The sequence below is a fragment of the Schistocerca serialis genome, chromosome 1 (genome assembly GCF_023864345.2).
Source record: "Schistocerca serialis cubense isolate TAMUIC-IGC-003099 chromosome 1, iqSchSeri2.2, whole genome shotgun sequence".
Classification (NCBI taxonomy): Eukaryota; Metazoa; Arthropoda; class Insecta; order Orthoptera; family Acrididae; genus Schistocerca; species Schistocerca serialis.
In genome coordinates, this window is record NC_064638.1 from 1,117,586,444 (window position 1) to 1,117,608,068 (window position 21,625).

Sequence of the window (21,625 nt, forward strand, 5' to 3'; positions counted from 1 at the left end):
AAAAGCTTCTAAAAATTAAGTTTTCCAAATTGAATAATTAGTAAACCTACAAATCCTCATAGGAGAAGCAGGTTTTTTTTGGAACTAGAAAAATCAGGACTACGAAACTATGGTATTGAATTTTGGAAATAATCACAAGTTAAGACTGGAATATTCTGAAACATCAAAACTTTAATTATGAATAATTTTAGAAAAAGGAAATTTTTAGAAAAAATTAAATGCTTTTGGAGAAGAGGAGAATTAGGGCTCTTAAATGAGCTACATCAATTTAGCAACAATCACCCATTAGCACACTGCTAATTTTACATCCATGTTTTCCAGGTAAATCTTAAATTATAACTATGTCTTCATGGACATTATTTCCAAGTAATCTAATTACACTGTTGTAGTGAGAAATAAGGAAACTAATGCAGTATGTCATAAAGATTTATGAATTCATTCTTGAGTAGGTAACTATTCATTTCATGTAACTATAGTATATGTATGGAAAGGATAAATTGCTACTCACCACATAGAGGAGGCAGACAGACACGTGATAAAGACTGCTAAAATATTTTAGCCTTTGGAAAAAGTCTTCCTCTCAAACAGAAAAAACAGACACTTTCATAGAAGCATAGCTCACACACAATGCCAGTTGTTGCCAATTACTGGTCAGTCCCCAGTGCAAAAGAGACAGTTGTCATGTGTGCATGAGTTGTGGTGGTGTGAAAGTGTGTTTGTTTTCTGCTTCAGAAGGATATTGTCTAAAATCTTAAATATTTGTTATTATGTCTGTCTCTGATGCATAATCTCCTTTATATGATGAGTACAAATTTGTCATTTCCATATTGTTGATATTCCATTCTGGGCTTTCCATAATTTTATTGTATTATGTTCACAATGGAAAAAAAAGGAAAATGTGTGTGAGGGAACAACCTGTGTGAGGGAACAACCCTCTTTGAACACATGATAAATAGGTGAGCTTTATGATTTTTTCAAGTAAAATAAAAAGTAATGCTAAATCAAATTACATAGTTTTATTCCTTACACTTGCCTTTTAAATAATTTTTGTGTCCACATCGGATGTTTCCTGTAACCAATTGACTAAGTGGAAGGACCCCTTGTAACTGGAACATTGATCATTGGAGGCAATCATATAGGTACTGATACTTTTCCACTGCTAACCAATTGTAGCTGCTTTTCTACTCTGTGATCAGTTATCTTAATATCTGCCATTTCAGCATTCATATGATGATTGAAAGGAGGTACCGTGTTACGATCTTCTGCAGTGAAACAATTTTGGAAGACTGAACTCTATATTTTGGTCTTCTCTCTGTTGTGTTCCACCGTTACAGGTAGGGTCACTGGCGAATGAATAGATGATTTTGAACTGCTTACTTATTTCATGTAACACCAAAACATCTTAGGGATTTTACTCAGATTGGTTGACAAGCCTTTGCTTTCAAAGTCAATGAATGCCTCCCTCATTGCTCTCCTTACACTCATTTCCCTGATCTCCCACAAAATTATAGTTCACAAATAAACTCTAGATACATAAGCACAAAACACACACACACACACACACACACACACACACACATACACACACACACACACACACACACACACACACACACACATGACCACTGTCTCTGGCAACTGCTTTTGTTTAAATATCTCTTCATTTGTTTTAAGGCAAAATTTAACTCAAAGTGCTGAGGGAGTATGTTTAAGAAACTGTTAGGTTACAATGAAGCTATGCACACTATATTCCTATGACCTAAACTTAAGTACTTGGCATCTTTTATTTTGATTTTCAAGTAGCTATTTCTATCATTACTATAATACTCTGTGGCTCCGTCTTCCAGAAAAATTTGCCCTAAAAAATAAAAATGTAGGATATCACTGGGATAATATGGATACTGTTTTGTCAGACAAATTACTGAGAATAATTAGATGTGCAAGTAGCCTCTCATCAGAAGCATTCAAATGCAGATAACACAGTGTGATATAGCCAAACAATGGATGATACACAAACCCATGTGCTAATACTTCTCTCTGCTGAGAATCTAGGTACTCTCACTTCCTTCAAAGGCAAGTGAAAAGGTGACCAACATAATGTATGCCTCTGCACATACACCTGAATTTTGTAGCCCTCCAAACTGAAATGTTAATTTATTTGAAGAAAGAAGGGTTGAACAAACAAAAGTAAATAAGTAAACATTCTGAGAATGGAGGAACAGTTCTTTGTATCCTTTGAAGACATTATGTTTATAGTTGGTTAGAAATGGAATCTCAGTTGCTGATTTGTATGCAGATGCTTCACAGGAAACGATCCGCACTCCCAACCCCTTGCCTCATAGCTATTATTCCCCCTGCCAGGCATTTAAATGTGATTTGCAGAGCATCCATGTAGATGTAGATTCCAACATTACACCTATAGTCTGATTAAAATTACTTGATAGTTGACACTTCACTTGTTGAAGCTGGTTTCCTCCAATCAGAGTACTCAACGTCACATCGAAACCGTTTGCCATTGGCAAACTGCCACAACAGTTGGTTAGTTCACTTCCAATTCCTTGTCCAGTATTCTTTCTTGGTGTGGTTGGATCGTGAATCATAGGTCTGGTACTTTTATTTCATACGTCATCATGCATGAAACCTATCAGAGTAATGGACCTACCCAAACTCTGTCACACTCCGCCTAAGACTCAATGCAACTGAACTGCTGGTTTGAAATACCCTAACATAGAATCATAAGGAGGAATGTTGTAATAATCCTACTGTATCTATCAACTGAAACATGTGCACCTTCAAATAAAAATGTAAATGAAATATAAACCGATTATGTAATATATTAACCAACTAAAAAGTAATTGTCTCAGCATTCTACAAAAAACAAAGTTAATTGCTTATGACAACTAATATGGCAAGTGGAGGGGTGGCTACCATATCCTACCTGCACATTAAATTATTAATCCATTAAAACCCAACGGTTACTTTAGAAACTCCAGTGGTCGATTGAATACTACACCAAACATGGATCAGATTTAGGAGAGCCTTGGCAACAGTGCGCTTCCTATATAAACATTAAACCCCTCCAAGTGAGCTGCACTGCTGTATACTCTCACCAATCTGCTGTGGTGGTAAGTCGGAGGACAGTGGTCATAATGGAGAATCAGAATCTTGCTTGTCAGGACTCAGACACCTCCAAGTGCCATGAAGTCTCAGACCAGTGACCTGTCTTCATCCAAAATCAAACCAAGAGTACTCCTTTTCTTTCACCAGCTCCTGACTTGGCAATTTGCACTAATGTGGCTACAAATGCTAACCAGGAAAAACATTACCATTTTTTGCCATTTGTGTGTCAATGACATCTTTTACAAATTCCCATCCTGGAATGTCATCAGTCACAGGTCAATCGGAGTACATCTTCCTTGCTAGTTAGCTCCAGAAAGTCCCATATGATGTCAGCTGACAGTGGATGAATCAGAGCACTGTTTAATGCTTCTGAATTTCTTACTGGAAAGAACTGGTAGGTTCTGCAAGCTATCACTAGTGGCCACTTCACATGCACAAGTCAGCACAAAGTTCTGAGTGCCCATGACACATCTGCCACATTCAGAGCAGTGCATGAGCTGGGCATTTCACACGTATTCACAGGCTGGAGCTATTAGCCCGTTTATGGATGCCCACTGAAATTTTTATAAAATATGTTTCCCTGTAACAAATCAAAGTAGTGATACTTTAAGTAGATGCAACCAAGTGTCCTACCTATTGCCATTCATGGCAAGAGGCAGATAAATTTAGTATAACTGGAAGGAGGCAAGCCAGTTTGCTTAAAACCTTCCTTCCATAACCTCCCCCTTACAATAAAATGTTGGGTAGAAGTTGTCCTACTGAAGCATGGCAGTGTGCCAACTCCAAACATAAAATTCTGAATGGAAAAAAAAAAAAAAAAAAAAAAAAAACTACTACCTAACAAGAGTGGTCGTCACACCCATATAAAACACTGAAATGTGCAGCATGGAATTGTATAACTGGGGTAGAAGCAGAATAGACATTCCATGTTAAACCACAGGGTAGGCCTCTCCATCAAACATTTGGAATAAATATAAACTGGCCTAATGCTGACGGCACACAGTATCTACACCAGCAGACTAACCAAGTACAACAATACCAATGTAACAAGGAATGCTGGCTAGTACAATTACTACCTGCTTAGAATTACAGTTTAATACAAAGTTATGAGTTAGGACTCTGACCTCATTGTATGTTTACTGTTTTGCAAATACGTGTACAGCATACAAATAATCCAAGCTGTTCTTTTTTAAGTAAGTTACAATTTCTGCTTCTTTCAAGTGGAAGAATGACCAGTAAATTTTCTGATAAGCTGTAAGATCTATTGCTTACTGAAGTATGTGGTACATCTAATCTCATGCTACTGGAATGATATGCATAAAAATGAGTTGGCTAGTAGACTGGTCACACAAACATGATGACCAATAAGTCGTTTGAAAGTGAACTTAGAGACGAACAAAATGGGTTTGCATTAAGTACATTACTAAAAATGTGACACCAGTTACATCATGGAGAGTTATACTGTGGGCATACAAATGATGTAAGGCAAATTATCTAGTATGTAATAGTGAAATATCGTAAGTGTGATTGTGATGTTGATTGACGTTATGCGCATGGTATGATTCAGATAAATAAGAAATTATTAAACTAATACTGTAAAGATATCTTAGGTTACATCAAAACATACAGAGTACAGCACCACACTAAAGCAAATCTTGTTTTACAATGTGGATATGATATGGTCACCTGTATCGATCATGGTCATTGGTTAGGGTTGATTTTGGCAAGATTCTTGTTATAAACATGAACATTTTCATGTCCTAATGTGCTACATACATGAACAATATACTAAAAACAATTTCAAGATTCTTGATAAAGGGGACTATGTACAGTTGTGCAGAGTCTACTGTAAAGAAAACAATGAAAGTACTAATGTACACTGAGAATTTTGTTGAGTATATGAAGGAGATCAGAGGTGCATGTCACTCTCACATGATCACACAAAAGGGCATGACTCACACTCAGGTCAGTGTGTCTTTCCACAGAGTCAGAGGGCTGTGCACTGCTGTGTGTGGAGTTGGAGTGAGGCCCATAGTCTCCATTGCTGTTGCACTAGGCACAAAGGGCTGGACAGCCATGGACACTTCCTAGACCAGTGCTATCACGTGGAGCAGCAGCAATTGCACAACTGCGTCCATCAGTCGAGGTAGCCACATGGACATCAGGATAATCCTCTGGTCACTCTCCTCTCAGCCCATTGTGTCTCACCCAGGCTGGCAACACCTATGGGGTTAATTTGTCTCCACTGAGACAGAGAACTCAAGAGCAATAACATACAAAATTATGTACAGTAGAGTCCACATATGTGTACCCCAACTGAGGAATGGACAGACAAATAAGTGGATTCCCTGGAAAGCCCAAAGTTGCAACATGGCTATTACGATGCTCCCCACATGGAGAGAGACTATGGCACAATCCCAGAATCATGCCCCAATGCCTACAATTGAGTCACACTGCCCTTGACTGTAAGCAGCATGCCTGGTGACCTGGGTTAGTCAGCTACCAAAATTATTTGTCCTTTCTGCCATTCATGTTTACATCGGCACGGAGTCAGCAAGCATCAGGACCTCCTTTAATTGTCTGACCACTGCCACTATATAAAACTCAGTTTAGCACACCTTTCAGATTTCTGCTTTTGTCTTGGTCCTGTCTGACCAAACGTGCACAAACCTGCAACTATGCATTCAGATTCTGCATGCCTGGACAACTACATGACACGAGACACATGAACTGACATAAACAAAATAATTGTTACTAATTCTTAAGCTACATCCTTAACTAAGCCTGGCTACCTAAGACATACATATCCACACATGTAACACATTCACATCATTCCTATACTCAAGGAAACTATGTGACAACATATTTACCAGTGAAATTAAAATTGTAGCTTGGCCCTGTTAATGAAAGTTATGTGTTTAAAGGTTGAAAAATGCGCATCTTCTTCTTCTACCAGGTTGATATCTTGTCTTTAGTTCTGACTTAATTGTGGAGGAACCTAAATAACACATGTTAAAAATCTTAAGCTGCTGTGCAAAAGGGTGAACTGTTCCTGGAATTAAAGTAGATGTAAACATGAGTGTATCTTTTCTTCTCATAGGCTGTGTCTCCTCACTTACAATCCTGCAAACTCTGTCCAACTAAAATAGAGGTAAAACTCTTTTCTATTATATGTGGTAAGTGTCAATGCTCCCTTGCATCACACTACACAAAACATAACAAAATCTCAACTCTCCAGATATGGGCCCATGAAACAGTGGCATAGATTTATCCCAAATCAACATGGCATCCAGAGAATGCTCAACTGGCACAGATCACCACAGCAAATAACAACACCAGAAAACATCAAACAAACAAAAAAACCCCTGGTAATGAAACCTGTTACCCACAGTAGACACAAACACTTTTTCAGTATTCTCCCGGAATCAGATGGTTCAGCCCTCTGTCATAGCCAACTCAAGTGTTACATATTTTACAACTGCTAAACAGATGACTGCCAGCATGTCTACTCCTCTTTATACTTAGTTGTCAATATTTCCATTACCTTCTGTCATGCTCTGGCACATAAGACTTGTGCACCCACATTATTTTCCGTTGCCACACAACTCTATTTACTTGAATTACCTAACAGTAATCCACTAACACAAAACTATGTATGACAACTCAATCACTAAATAAATTACTTACCCTAATTACGCTAAACTACATACTTCTATAATACAATGCTATACTACTCAATAACTGTTTCAGGCAGCTGATGTGGTGAATTCCCATGGATTTCCATCTTGAGTGTCTCCAGTTCATACACATTCAGATGTATAACCCATCTGATGCATAATACTATTGTATGATCAAAAAAAATTGTGGCATACACATATCAATTGGAAGCACTGAAGAATTTCAGCAATACTATCTCCCCAAACTGATACTGCCAGATCCTTGCTTTTTTTGTCAGCACAATCCCTTTTCTTAAGGGCCACTTCCTGGATTCTAAGCAATGCTTAGTCCACTATCTAGGCATGCCGCTGTCGTGCTTTGGGTGGATAATCCACAATCTCCCTCAGTTTATCCAATGGATACTGGTTCTTGAGCACAGTGATGGGAGGCAGAAATATCGTGCAATGTTGTGGACTCATTCATCACATCTCGGAAGTCCTTAGGAACTGGCATAGATTACCTAATACCTTCATGATTTGTTCCATGCTATTTGACGATGGATGATATGAAGACTGGTTTGATTCTGCAGAGTTACAAGGTCTCCTTCCACTTCTGGGATCTGAATTGCGGGCCATCATTGGATATGAGCTTGTTGATGTGAACGGCCTGTTTGAGGAAGTCTTTGCATAATACTTTGGAGACCATGTGTCCTGTCACCTTACATAATGGTACCAGTGTTACAGACTTGGATGTCAGTTCCATCACCACCATTATAAACCAGAAGCCATGCCTAGTTCTGGAAAGAGGTCCCGTTAGATCTGTGGCCCCAGTTTGTCACAATGTGACAAGCATAATTGAATGGAGAGGAGCCTGAGTAGCCTGTGTCAAAGGTTTGGTCCTTTGGCAATCCTTGCATATGGACAATACCTTCCTGATGCACCTCTTCATATTTTTAAAGTGACTAATTTGAGGAAGCATTTCTGTGGACTGAAATGAAATGCATGTAGCTGTGATGCGTGTACCAAATTATCTTGTTTATTACATTGTCAGGGTTACACACAACCCATATAGAGCCCCCCTTCCCTGGAGTAAAATAAAGTACCTTTTCCCAGGAGGCAGAACTACCTGATGTGTGCTTTGCTCCTGTCTTTCCACATGTTCTTTAAATTTATAAGAGCCAGATCTTTGTCCTGTTCTCTTGCAGGGTCTTTAATAGTTAGCGTAATTTCGTTTTCCAATGTGACCTTACACATGTAGAAAAGACTAAAATGGTTTTCTTCCAAATCACCATGAACCTCATCCACCAGACCTGTTGGTGAGTGTGACAGTGGATCAGCAATTATGTTGGCCTCTCCTGGCACATAACTAATTGTGAAGCCTGCAATGCTAGCACCCATCTAATTAGCCGTTGACTGCTCAGCTGGGCGGTAAAAAAAAAATTCCACGGTTTTATAATCAGTGAAGTGTCTTCTGACCATACAGGAAGTTTCAAAGCTTCTTAAAGCCCCGTACAATGGCCAGGGCTTATAATTCTCTGATCGAGTAGTTTCTCTCATACTTTGTAGGAACTCCACTACCAGGAACAATGGTTTTGTGCACCTGTACACCATTCTCCTCAATCTCGTGAAAGACCAAAACTCCCACACCCAATCTGGAGCTGTCAGTTGTCATACAGAACTCTTGTGAGAGATCAGGATGTGACAATATAGGTGCTTTGAGTAAAGTGTCTTTTGAAGGTAAGAACTTGCTTTCTGTGATGCTACCCCACAACAACCTTACCATTATTGACTCTTTGTAGAAGTTAATAAGACCAAGAAACCTCTTAATAGCTTTCTCATCATTGGTATCCCAAATTTTACTATGACTTCTACTTCATCTAGGCAAGGTGCAATGTCTTCCCCAGAGACGATTTGGCCGAAAATTTCTATGCTGGATGTCCCGAATCATATTTCTCCACATTGGGGGTAACACCATGGGTCCTTAATGTGGCAGGTAATTCATTCAGGACCTTGTTGTGTCATCTCCCCCCCTTCCCCATGTTTGTTGTGACCAAAATGTCATCCACATAGCTTGCAATTCTCTTTTTCTGTGCGTAACTAAGGATACTATGAAGTCCTTGTATGAAAATGAATTCAGAAATGTTCAGGCTAAAGGGAAAATGCGTGAACTGATAGTAATGTCTGAAAACAAGAAATGCCGTGTACTGACTCCATTCAGGATGCAAGTTCACCTGCCAAACACTTGAGCGAAGGTCAGTGGAGGAGAATACTTTCACCCCATGAAATTTTTGCAGTAATTCTTTGAGTTTCTCTGCTCCATCTGTCTCTGGCACGATAATTGTAATTATTTGTCATAAATGGAGTACCAGTCATCTTGACCTGTCTGTTTTCTCAACAAGAGTCCTATACCCCTAATGTCGTTCAGTTGTAGAATCTTGGAACACGTATTATGTTTGAGTATAATGACTTTTCTGGAGACTAGAAATCTACTCTGTAGGAATCAGCATGGGTTTCAAAAAAGATGATCATGTGAAATCCAGCTTGCACTATTCGTCCACAAGACTTAGAGGGCCATAGATACGGGTTCCCAGGTAGATGCCATGTTTCTTGACTTTCGCAAGGCGTTCGATACAGTTCCCCACAGTCATTTAATGAACAAAGTAAGAGCATATGGACTATCAGACCAATTGTGTGATTGGATTGAAGAGTTCCAAGATAACAGAATGCAGTATGTCATTATCAATGGAGAGAAGTCTTCTGAAGTAAGAGTGATTTCAGGTATGCCGCAGGGGAGTGTTGTAGGACCATTGCTATTTACAGTATATATAAATGACCTTGCGGATAACATTGGACGTTCACTGAGGTTTTTTTCAGATGATGCTGTAGTATATCGAGAGGTTGTAACAATGGAAAATTGTACTGAAATGCAGGAGGATATGCAACGAATTGACGCATGGTGCAGGGAATGGCAATTGAATCTCAACGCAGACAAATGTAATGTGCTGCAAATACATAGAAAGAAAGATCCTTTATCATTTAGCTACAATATAGCAGGTCAGCAACTGGAAGCAGTTAATTCCATAAATTATCTGGGAGTAGGCATTAAGAGTGATTTAAAATGGGATGACCATATAAAATTAGTTGTTGGTAAAGCAGATGCCAGACTGAGATTCATTGGAAGAATCCTAAGGAAATGCAGTCCAAAAACAGAGGGAGTAGGTTACAGTACACTTGTTTGCCCACTGATTGAATACTGCTCACCAGTGTGGGATTCGTACCAGATAGGGTTGATAGAAGAGATAGAGAAGATCCAACGGAGAGCAGTGCAGTTCCTTACAGGATCATTTATTAATCACAAAAGCATTACAGAGATTATAGATAAACTCCAGTGGAAGACTCTGCAAGAGAGACTTTCAGTAGCTCAGTATGGGCTTCTGTTGAAGTTTCGAGAACCTACATTCACTGAAGAGTCAAGCAGTGTATTGCTCTCTCTTATATATATCTCACAAAGAGACCATGAGGATAAAATCAGAGAGATTAGAGCCCACACAGAGGCGTACCAACAATCTTTCTTTCCATGAACAATACAAGACTAGAATAGAAGGAAGAACTGTTAGAGGTACTCAAGGTACTCTCCACCACACACCGTCAGGTGGCTTGCGGAGTATGGATGTAGATGTAGATGTAGATGTAGAAGACAGGGGGGGGGGGGGGGGGCTGTTATATGTTGACACTGCCTGTTCAGTTACTCTGTCATTGAGCATAAATTGTATTTTGAGTGCTACACTCTTCTCATATGCCAGTGGTATTGGATAGAATGTGACAAAGAACTTGTTGTTGTGTTCTTTAACCTTAAATGGTTATTGTAAATACTTAATGACTCCCACTTTTGGTGCAAATGCGTCCATGTTGGAGTGTTAATATGTCACACAACTGTTCCTTATAGAGGGTGTGGACCTGGTTTATGTGCTCGTTTGTTTTGACTATTTGACTCACAATCTCCTGTATAATCTTGTCTTCCTGTGACTGTTAGCAACGCTAATGATATAGGCCCTCTTTTATTTTTGCAGAGCATTTCTGCACACAGCCAAGTGTCAGGCACTTTGCATGGATTTGGGTATGAATAGCTTGTTCTTCAAAATGCAACTGGATCTCCTTGCCCTTCTTTTTACGTCGCAACACCTCTCATGAGATCGAGTATGGCCTGTTTTCCTCTTAAGAAATCTACCCCAAGATGAGGTCAGTTGCCTATTTTGGCACCACCAGGAAGTCCACTGTCAATCACTAAGAGGACTGGCCAATTGTCTTTGGAAGCATGCTTTTCAAAGACCATGTCGGCAGTAGACGAAATTTCACTTCCACTATCCAAAATCCCTTTCAGCTCTGTGTTGCCTATGTGTATTTTAATGATTGGGTGCAGTTCCTGAGATTCTACCATCTCCTTTTCCTCTAATAGAATGTCCAACATGTCCTCACACTGGAGTGCATTGATGTGGCTTTTTCCAATAGACTTTGTGGACTTTTGCATAGCCTGCCTACTGATAGCACTAGACATTGCTGCCCAGGACTTCCTTGTTGATTACTGCTATTATGGGCGCCATTCAATGACCTCTTCTTGTACTCTATATTGTTGTGGAATAAACCTATTTTGTCCAAACTGCCTCCCATTATGATTACGGCGGTAGAACAGGTTATTCCAGAGTCGTGTTTGGTTGGGATGGTTGCAGTTGTGTCTGCTGTCGCCTGCAGTTCTACCAGCAACTGCATGCCCTTCTTCTTTATAGTTACCTTTCTGCCATTTTTTGTCTCTGGAATCAGGCCCTTGTCTGAGTTCTCTCATGCTCTATTCATCCAGTATGAATTCCAGTTCTTGTAGAGTATCTTTGAATGATTCAATATTATTCCCACACATGCCAATCAGTATTTGTTGGAGGTGTGGTGGGTGCTTCATGTGGCAGAAGTGAATTATTTCAGCATCATTGTAGGGGTCATTGAGAAACTTGTTCTTTTTGACTAGCACCTCAATGAATTTCACAGGGCTCTTAAACCCTGAGGTGACTAGATCCTTGCTAAACGTGATCTCATATTTGATGCATCCTGTGTCTTGGTCAACCAGTGGTTTGCCAAGTATGCATTCCTGAACTCTCTGTATGATGAGTATGCTTCACCAATCTTATGCATTTTCTCTGCAACAGTTCCCTCAAGGTGCCCTTGAACAAAATCTAATTTGCACTTTTTGAGGCCAATTTGGAGTTAGTGAGAGGTCAAATTGAGAAACGAAGGTCTTCGGGTGTATGGCATTCCCATTGTTTCTGTTCTGGAATTTTCTGACAGACACAAATTGTTTAAAATCAAATGTGTCGTCCATTCATCTGCATAATGATGTTCCTGACAGCCTGTCTGATACTGACACTGAACTCATAATGTCCACATCGCTTGCTACAGGATGTGCCACATTGGTGATGTGCTTGTCAGTTCTGCCTAGTGGTAAGCAGCTGTTTATACCACTTATCTGTCTATTGTGTCGTGGTATCTGTTCTATCTACTTCTGGAATTTGGTAAAATCATTCGCAGTTGCATCACAACAAACAATACATTTCGTGTTCGCCTTATCTAGTTCTTGCTTTATCTTGTGACCTTGCTCTCTTAATGTCTCAATCACTGTGTGAGCCTTCTTTGTCTCTCTGATTGCTGTTGTTGCTAACTATTTAGCTTCTTGTGCCTCGTTCAAGGCATACACAGCCAGTGTTTGGGTCTTTTTGCCTTTCTCTTTCACTTCCAATTTAACCAGCTCAATCACTATTTGTGCCCTCTGTTCTTCTCTCTTCACTGCCCTGTCTTCTGCTTCTTTTCCCTCTGTTTTGCCCTTTCATCTGTACCTTTTACCACGTTTTTTTTAGTAATTTCTTGAATTCTTATTTCCTCTGTATTGCCCTTGCTTCCATTTCTTTTTCACCCTGTTTTGCCCTTTCATCTGTGCACTGTACCTCATCTTTAGTATTTTCTTGAATTCTTGTTCCCTCTCTACTGCCCTTGCTTTCATTTTCTTTTAAAACATCAAAAAATCATCTTCACTCTGTTCGTTTGCCATCCTACTGTTGTGTGAGGATGTGCACATATTTGGCCATGATGTGACCTCATCATTGTCCTCGCCTAAGCCAACATCACAGTGGTGGATATCAGCCTCAACCTGGATCTGAAACTACTCAATCATGTGATTGAATCCCTCATCTGAAACTGGCTGCAACGCAGGAATGACCACCCGATTTTCCCCCATGTTGACAACACTGTCAGCCTGACTGTCCTCTATATCTGCCACTGCATCTACTTGTATTAGAATAATTTGTTCCTTTGCCTTACTATATGTAATCACACACACACACACACACACAGCTACTAATGTACATGTTTATCAAACATGTGGTGTAATGCAATAGAATTGCCTAATAACTGATGCTCTAAAAGATACCTTATGACGATAATGTTACCATCTCAGCAGCCTTCACACACACACACACACACACACACACACACACACACATACACACACACACACACACACACACACACACACACACACACACACACACACACACACACAAAATGCCAGTGTCAGCGCCCTCAAATGATACAGAGATGTTGGGCAGATCCCATGGATCTACAGCACATGTAAAAAACAAAGATTGAGCAGGGTTCACCAAATTATGCAATGTCCGACGGTGTGTGAGATTGTGGAACCTACCGGAGTAATGGACCTACCCAGACTGATCACACCTCCCTTAATCCCTTAAGACTCCACGTTAATTGTTAATAAAGCAACAGAATCACTATCTTCAAAGGCCCTAACATAGAATTATAAGGTGGGAAATTGTAATAATCCTACTATATCTATCCATTCAATCAATAGACTAAATCATTGACTTGAAGTAAACTACATGCACCTTCAAATGAAAATAACAAATGAAAAATAACCTGATTATTTATTATATTAACCAATTACAAAGCAATTGTCTCAACATTCTATAAAAAAACAAAACAAAAAAAAGACAAAGTTAATTGCTGACAACAACTAACAAGAGACACAAGTGGAGGGATGCCTACCGTATCCTACCTACACATTAAATCATTAATCCATTACAACCCAAAGATTAATTTGGAAACTACAGTGAACAATTGAATACCACACCAAATGATACTAAAGCATGAGTCAAGTTTAGTGGAGCTGTGGCAACAGTATGCTTCCTATATAGACACTAATCCCCATCTAGTGAGCCGTGTTGCTGTATACTCTAACCAGTCTGCTGTGGCAGCAAGTTGAAGGACAGTGGTCATAGTGAAGAATCAGAATCTCCTGTTGTCCAGATTCAGACATCTCCAAATGCCATGATGTCTTGAACCAGCAATCTGTCTCCATCCGAAATTAAACCAAGAATGTCACTTTTTCTTTCACCAGTTCCTGACTTGGCAATTTATGCCACTCTGGCTGCAAATATCAGTCAGGAAAAATGTTACTGTTTTCTGCCAATAGTTTTTGAGTGCCTCTTTTTACAAATTCCCACCTCGGAATGTCATCAATTACGAGCCAATCGGACCACATCTTCCTCACTAGTTTGTCCCAGAAATTCCCATCTGACATCAGCCGATGATCAGCAAATCAGAGTGTTTTTTTAACACTTCTGAATTTCATAAGGTGTCTGTTCTCACCATGGTTTGCCCCAACATTCCAAGACTTGTATATTTCCACCATAAACTGTGGTGTCCCAGCAAACACTTGAAACTGTTGCCCTTGCCCATCTCAAGAGGTGAGTTGTGCCACAGGTCCCTTCATGGCTCAATGGAATCCCTCTCTGATTCTATACTGAATTTGCAGCCAAGTCAGCCCCTCTTCTAACTAAAATCTATCATTGATCTCTTAAACAATAAACCATGCCCAGTATTTGGAAGAAAGCACAGGTCACACCTGTCTAAAAGGTAGTAGAAGTGATCCACAAAATTACCATCCAATATCCTTGACATCCATTTGTTGTAGAATCTTAGAACAATTCAAAAGTAATGAGATGCCTCAAGCAGACTGACCCTCTTCATGTCAACCCAAACGTGTCTCACATGACATACTGAAAGCCATGAAACATGGCAGTCAGGTAGGTGCACTATTTCCAGACTCGGTCTGGCACACAGTTTTAATCTGCCAGGAAGTTTCATATCAGCGCACACTCTGCTGCAGAGTGAAAATCTCATTCTGGAAACATTCCCCAGGCTGTGGCTAAGCCATGACCCCGCAATATCCTTTCTTCCAGGAGTGCTAGTCCTGCAAGGTCGCAGAAGAGCTTCTGTGAAGTTTGGAAGGTAGGTGATGAGATACTGGCAGAACTGAGGCTGTGAGGACAGGTCGTGAGTCATGCGTGGGTAGCTCAGATGGTAGAGCACTTGCCCATGAAAGGCAAAGGTCCTGAGTTCGAATCTCAATCTGGCACACAGTTTTAATCTGCCAGGAAGTTTTATCCAAATAAATAACCATAGAACAGTCTGTTTCTTCACCTGTAATATTTACTTTATTTTAGTTACAATGTTCTTTGAGTGACTGATTCAGCTGCAAAACAGGTGAAAAAAGCAAAGAACACTACCTCACAAGACAGTATTTTCCATCTGTACCACACACTATTACAGAATTAGATTATACCTAGTGGAATTCTTTTTGATAAGACATGGTGATTGTCTCTGGAAAAGAGATTTCCCATATCTAGACACTTCTGAAGTTTTAAGGACCAGAATTACCTAATGTAGAATATTCTTTTGGAGCATCATAATTTTCTTTTCATTAGATCTGTGATATCAATTTTGTGTCACTGTTTACCCACATAATAAATTAAGTAAATAAAGAATGTATTTAACTTCAAAACATATGGTATCTCTTACATTAAACACATGTAGAGAAATGTGTCTTTTATTTATGTTGAAAACTTACATACTGCTGAGGTGATCAATATATACTGTGTTCTGTTGCATGACAGGTTGTTAAGATTGATGGAGCATGGGTTAGTCAAGAGAGAATGGCATCGATATTTTGGCAAACGGCCAGCCAGTGAGCTGCACTGTGAAGAAGCTAGTTCCAGTACTGGATTTGTAAGGATCACACTAGATGATGTGTGGCCTGCAGTGAAAATGTTTGGTGTGGGTCTGACGATTGCAATACTGCTGTTACCCACTGAGCTGCTAGTGAGGCAATGGTTGGTACTATTAGCAAGCAATGGTTTGTTGCCTCAGAAAATGTTTTGACAAGCAAATTGTTAACATATAAGGGGTGTTCAAAAAGATTGTGAGCCGGAGTCTGGAAAGCGCAAACCGGTGACGGGAGGGTAATATCGTGGCATGTGTAACAAGGTGTGGTTCCGACCAGAGCATGGAATTTCACAGCCCATTGCTAGAGGGTATGCATGCACATCTCATGACTATACAGAGCTAGCAGCCTCATAAGGCTAACAGAGTCATAGCACTCCTGCATAAATTTAAATGGGAGGTTCTCAGTTGCCCTCCATACAGTCTGGACCTTTCTCCCTGTGATTACGCCATTTTTGGTCCCCTTAAAAAGGCTCTGAGGAGCAACAATTCACCTCGGATGATGATGTCCAGCTGTATGTGTGGAACTCATTAACATTGCAGCCCCGGGAATTTTATGAGATATCCATTCACTGCCTTGTGTCGCAGTGGGACAAGTGTCTCAACAGCCAGGGTCAATACTTCTAACATACGGGTACTGGTTTCTGTAATTATGCCTCTGGCTTGTTTCTTTTTTAATGCCTCTCATACATAATTTAAGAACTTCATAGCAATCAATGCTTCCATTTTTATACTAGCATAGTTTATGTGGTGATCATTAGAGTATGAACCTGAAGCATAATCCATAAAAAAGAATCTTTTACAAAGACTGAGAGACAAAAGGGAGAACTGTGTGAAAGTAAAGTATAAAGTTTATCACAGAAGTAAGAAATATGTGATACTGTCACATGACTGTAACAGCAATGCTAGCCATTTAATACTGTGTTCTGCATTTTTCTTGTTACTCAGCTGTACAACTGAAGCATAAAAGCACATGCAGCTGTTGCAAGTTGTGTCCATGTGAAGCTGAAACTCACTGATGTCACCATTACATAACAGAGAGAAAAATGTTCTCTATTACAAGTCAATAGAGTCTGTAGAATACAGATACACGTTAGCAGTAGAAGATACTTGTTTAAATTAATTTAATTATTAATCAAGTGAACATCTGTGTCAGTGACACAGTATTACAGAATCACTAGCACACGAAACTTGCTGAAAGAAAAGAAATTATGGAATAACAACATTCCAGAATTAAAATTATATTGATAGTAATACTAATGATAAGCACAGTATAACAATTTATATCATTGTATCAGTTTTAATAATACCTGAGGAATGGGGAAGACATTGGTAATGTCAATATTTACCTGAGAGCCCCATTGAGTTACATGAGCTCCGTAAATGAACACCAAATTTGGCTTGGAAGGCACACTTTATTATTATTTTTATTATTATTTAGGAAGGCACACAAAAATTTAATTCTGAATGGCCACCAGATAAACAGGCCTGTAGCCTACTTAGACAAAAAGTTGCTGCATTTACCTGCCCATCTTTATGACTTATAATTACGATAACACAATCAAATAAATGTTAAATAATAATATGTGAGCAATATTGCCTACCAGTTCATTAATTTCATGAATTACATTCCCATAATACACTTAGGTGAATGTAAAGTATTCCTGCAGTAGATAAAAGCAGCTTGACAGAAAAAAAGTGCTCAATTTGCATTTTAAAACCCAGAGTGTCTCAATGAGAGCCTTCAACTCTTGTGTACAGAACTGTGCTGAACTGATCCTGTGCCCTTAGCAGAATTATCAAAAGTTGCTTACTCACCCCACCCCAATCTCCTGTAAGACTATCTTTCTACAATTGTTTTGAGGGAGATTATATATTTTTAGAAACAGGTTTAATAAAAAGTAAGTGTGATTGAGTAATATTACTTAAATGAACTGTATCAACGAAAAATATCGCATACAAAAAATTAAGTGTGTCATCATTACACTTAAATTATAGCTCGAATAAACTTTCTAACACATTAAAAGGAAAAGAAAATCTAAATCTTACTTTGAAGACAGCTATTGTACACTGTTTTTAGTAAGCTGTCGTACAAGCAGCATATTTTATTTACTCCTCACAGTTAATTAATAGTGCATAAATTAATAATGAGAAATAAAAGAAAGAGAATTATCAAGTACAACTGCCTATAGGTACAAAACTCCCATAATATCATCAGTAAGCCATATGAGTCTCATTCTTTAATTCCCTTTGCACAATAGATCTTACCAACTGAGTACAAAAAGTAGTAACTGGAGGGGCATTTGAATCAAATATGTCCTCCATCTCTTCTTGCGTGCTTCTACCACTGTCACATGTTGCTCCAGACCTCAGTCAGCATAAATCAGTATAAGTTTGAAGCCTTAAGTAAAATATTACATTTCCTTCAGTACCTGCTCACTGACCATACAGTTGCAGCAGCAAGAACTGCATTGTCGAACATGAGTGAGCTGTGTAATGACAGGTGTGTGAATTAAGTGCACTGCTCCCACATAAAGCATTTTAGGAATTGACATCTGTTGGGTAGGAGTTATTTATTTATCATTCTGCTTAGATGGAATGACACAGTAGAGGTAGCAGTCACAGGCCAAGGGAAAAGTTAAGAGAGGAACACAAGTGGTAGGAGAACTCACTTTCCTGTGCCTGTAGCCTTGACAGCACATATGTCACCACCTCCTTGGTATGCTCTGACTTGTGTCAGCCTATTACCTATTAAAATGTACATGATGCATTGATTTTTGAACAATAGTTAATGGTGTGTTCATAACGAAAAGACCATTCATCAGTGAGTGAATGCTGCTGTTATCTGTAAATAAGTTTATAATGTTAACCACAAATCTCATGAGCTTATTAAATAGAGACCTAAATGAGCTCCACAAATGAACGCTACATATGGCATGGAAGGCAGACTTTAAGGCTGCAGTCAGTCAGGATGATGAACTCTCATGGAAATTGATTTCACCCAAATAAGTTGGCAATATCAGGGTTTTCTACGACACTTTGCGAATTTTGAAAGACTCAGGGATTTCAGTTGGTTGATGAAAGGCACAAATGTCTGCCTGTTGAGACACTTGGCACAAAACACTGCATGAGACTTTACTTAGTACACCAATCAGTTCTAGGGTCAATACTTGTGAGACGAAAGTTTAGGGCATTGAGTTTTAATGTTTCTTGTTCAATCGCACCCGTATTCAATGTACACACTGATCTTGAGAGTCTTTGTTATTGCTCAGGAATTTTCATACTGCTAGATTCATCTTCTGTTGTCTGATTGTGGGTGCAACATGCATGTCAGAAGATGTAACATAGCTATGCTTCCTTCAATCACTCAAAAGCGTACGTGTATTTCAATTTTTGTCCCAATAAATACAGATATATTTGAACATGCATGTTCTATTGATACTCACTGAAATATTGCTGCTTTATTTTTTTAATAATTCAGTACAACTATAGTGACATGTACATAAAGCAGTAGCCACGAGATGTGCCCCTTGTATAGAGAGAAAAAAATATTTTGTCTAAGTAGAAGTACATATTACCAAATTTCATCAGTACAATCAAAATATCTATTTCTTATAGATTTTTTGCGCCATGTCAATCATTTCATCAGTCAGAATGATAAAAATAAAAGCCTTACAACAGTTTCAGGCACAATCACCACACTATGTCATGAAACATTTCTTATGCATTTTTATTTACCATTCTTGCTGCACATTTGCATGTATAGTTTTATCATGGTATGCCTATTCCATTATTTCAACATTAGATTGTTTTTAAATTCATCAGTCAGAATGATGACAACAAAAGCCTTACAACAGTTTCAGGCACAGTCACCACACTATGTCATGAAAAATTTCTTATGCATTTAATACTATTTGTATGATACTGCTTGTGATGTTTTATTTGTCACCATGAGTATGTATCTTCTTTTCAAAAAAGAATAGGGTAAGTCTACTGTTGGCACAGCATTGATTTACAGTAGTTTTTTATTGCAGTAGAATGAGTAGATGAAGTTTCCCCTAGATTTGCTATAGGTGCTTTACTTTCATTTGATATGGTGTTGTTATGGAAAGCAAATTTATATTTTAAATGGCTTAACTACTTATATAAACCAAATTGATATTTATGAATAGAGTGTACACGACATTCTGTAAAATTACAGAACATAGTAATGTACCTGATGGGCTGTTGGTTGACTTGGGGGAGGGGACCAAACAGCAAGGTCATTGGTCCCATTGGATTAGGGAAGGATGGGGAAGGAAGTTGGCCGTGCCCTTTCAAAGGAACTACCTGGCATTTGCCTGAAGCAATTTAGGGAAATCTCAGAAAAAAATAAAAATCCATAAGTTCAATCACATATGAAGGTTATATTCACTGTTTCCTTTGATCAAAATGGGATAGTGTATCATGAGTTCCTATCTTATAGTCATATGGTCGATAAGGAATCCTATTTGGAAGTTATGTGGCATTTTTGTTAAGCAATCTGAAGAAAATGAGAACTGTGGCAAAATTGTGATGCAAATTGCATCACTATAATTTTCCTGCTCACACCTCAATGCTCCTTCATGATTTTTTTGCCAAAAGCAAAACTGTTATTTTACCTCAGCCACCGTATTTGCTAGACATGGTCCTCTGTGTCTTCCCAAGGCTGAAGAGAACCATGAAAGGACATCATTTTGCCACCATTAATGAGATAAAACCTAATTGCTGAAGGGGCTGAATATCATAACAAAAAGTAAGTTCCATGAGTGTTTCTGAGATTGGAAAAAGTGCTGGTGCAAGAGTATTTCATCTGAGGGGGATTACTTTCAAGGAGACAAAGTTGGTGTTGATGAATAAATAAAGGTTCTTTAGGAAAAACAAAAATTTCTGTTACTCTTTGATCACATCTTCTTTTTTGTGAATTGGTGACTTTTATTATAGCTTATAATAACATAAGGATCAAAATCAGTAGGAATGTTAGTCTATTAGATAATGTTGTAATTTTGTTTAACTATATTCCAGGATTTTTTTGAAATATTTAAGTTCAGATACTATGTGGTTGATGCAATACACCACCTACAACTACCAACTTTAATGTAAATTTCTCAGCTTAATAACTTCACTAATTTTTCCAATTCTTAAAAAATAAATACATTACCTGATTCATAAAAATTAGGGTAACAAAAGTCAAACCTGCAGAAAAATAAACTTAGAGACTCAAATAATGAAATATTTTTGGGTGTAGCAAAACTTGAAATGTGGATAATTCCTTAGGTAAAGAGTTTTTGGAAAAATTAAACTCGTTACAGAAAGCATAAAAATAGTGCTATACACTGAGTAAAGTATTTTTGTGAATAAACTATTATTAGTTCACATCATTCTGATGATTACCTGCTAACAGAAAAACTTCAATCACCATTTCTTTTAATTAACAATTTTTAATCAAAACGAAATATACCAATAGAATCAGCCATAAAGTCCTTATGAATAGCCTAAATTTTTTTCAACAACAGGATGTATACTCTCTGGAACAACCGAGAAATCTGGGAAAAGCCCAGGAATTTTTCATCCAGAGCAAAACTGGGGAAAACCTAGGAGTTTTTTTAGAATTATGGGAATTTTCATTGTTTTAGTATCCAGTTAAATTTTTGTAATTTTGACTGATGAGAACTGAAACTCTAACAAAGAATGTTTTAGCCCAATACTGGAGA

General features: G+C 38.5%; 1 protein-coding gene across 2 annotated transcripts in view; it reads left to right on the forward strand.

The window, feature by feature from the left end:
• LOC126416719 (uncharacterized) overlaps positions 1 to 21,625 on the forward strand; it is a 112,263-nt gene that overhangs the window by 67,471 nt on the left and 23,167 nt on the right. For both annotated transcript variants that reach the window (XM_050084534.1, XM_050084542.1), the window contains one exon: positions 15,788 to 16,003. In XM_050084534.1, the coding sequence (XP_049940491.1) occupies positions 15,788 to 16,003 (216 nt within the window). The remainder of the gene's footprint in view (positions 1 to 15,787; positions 16,004 to 21,625) is intronic.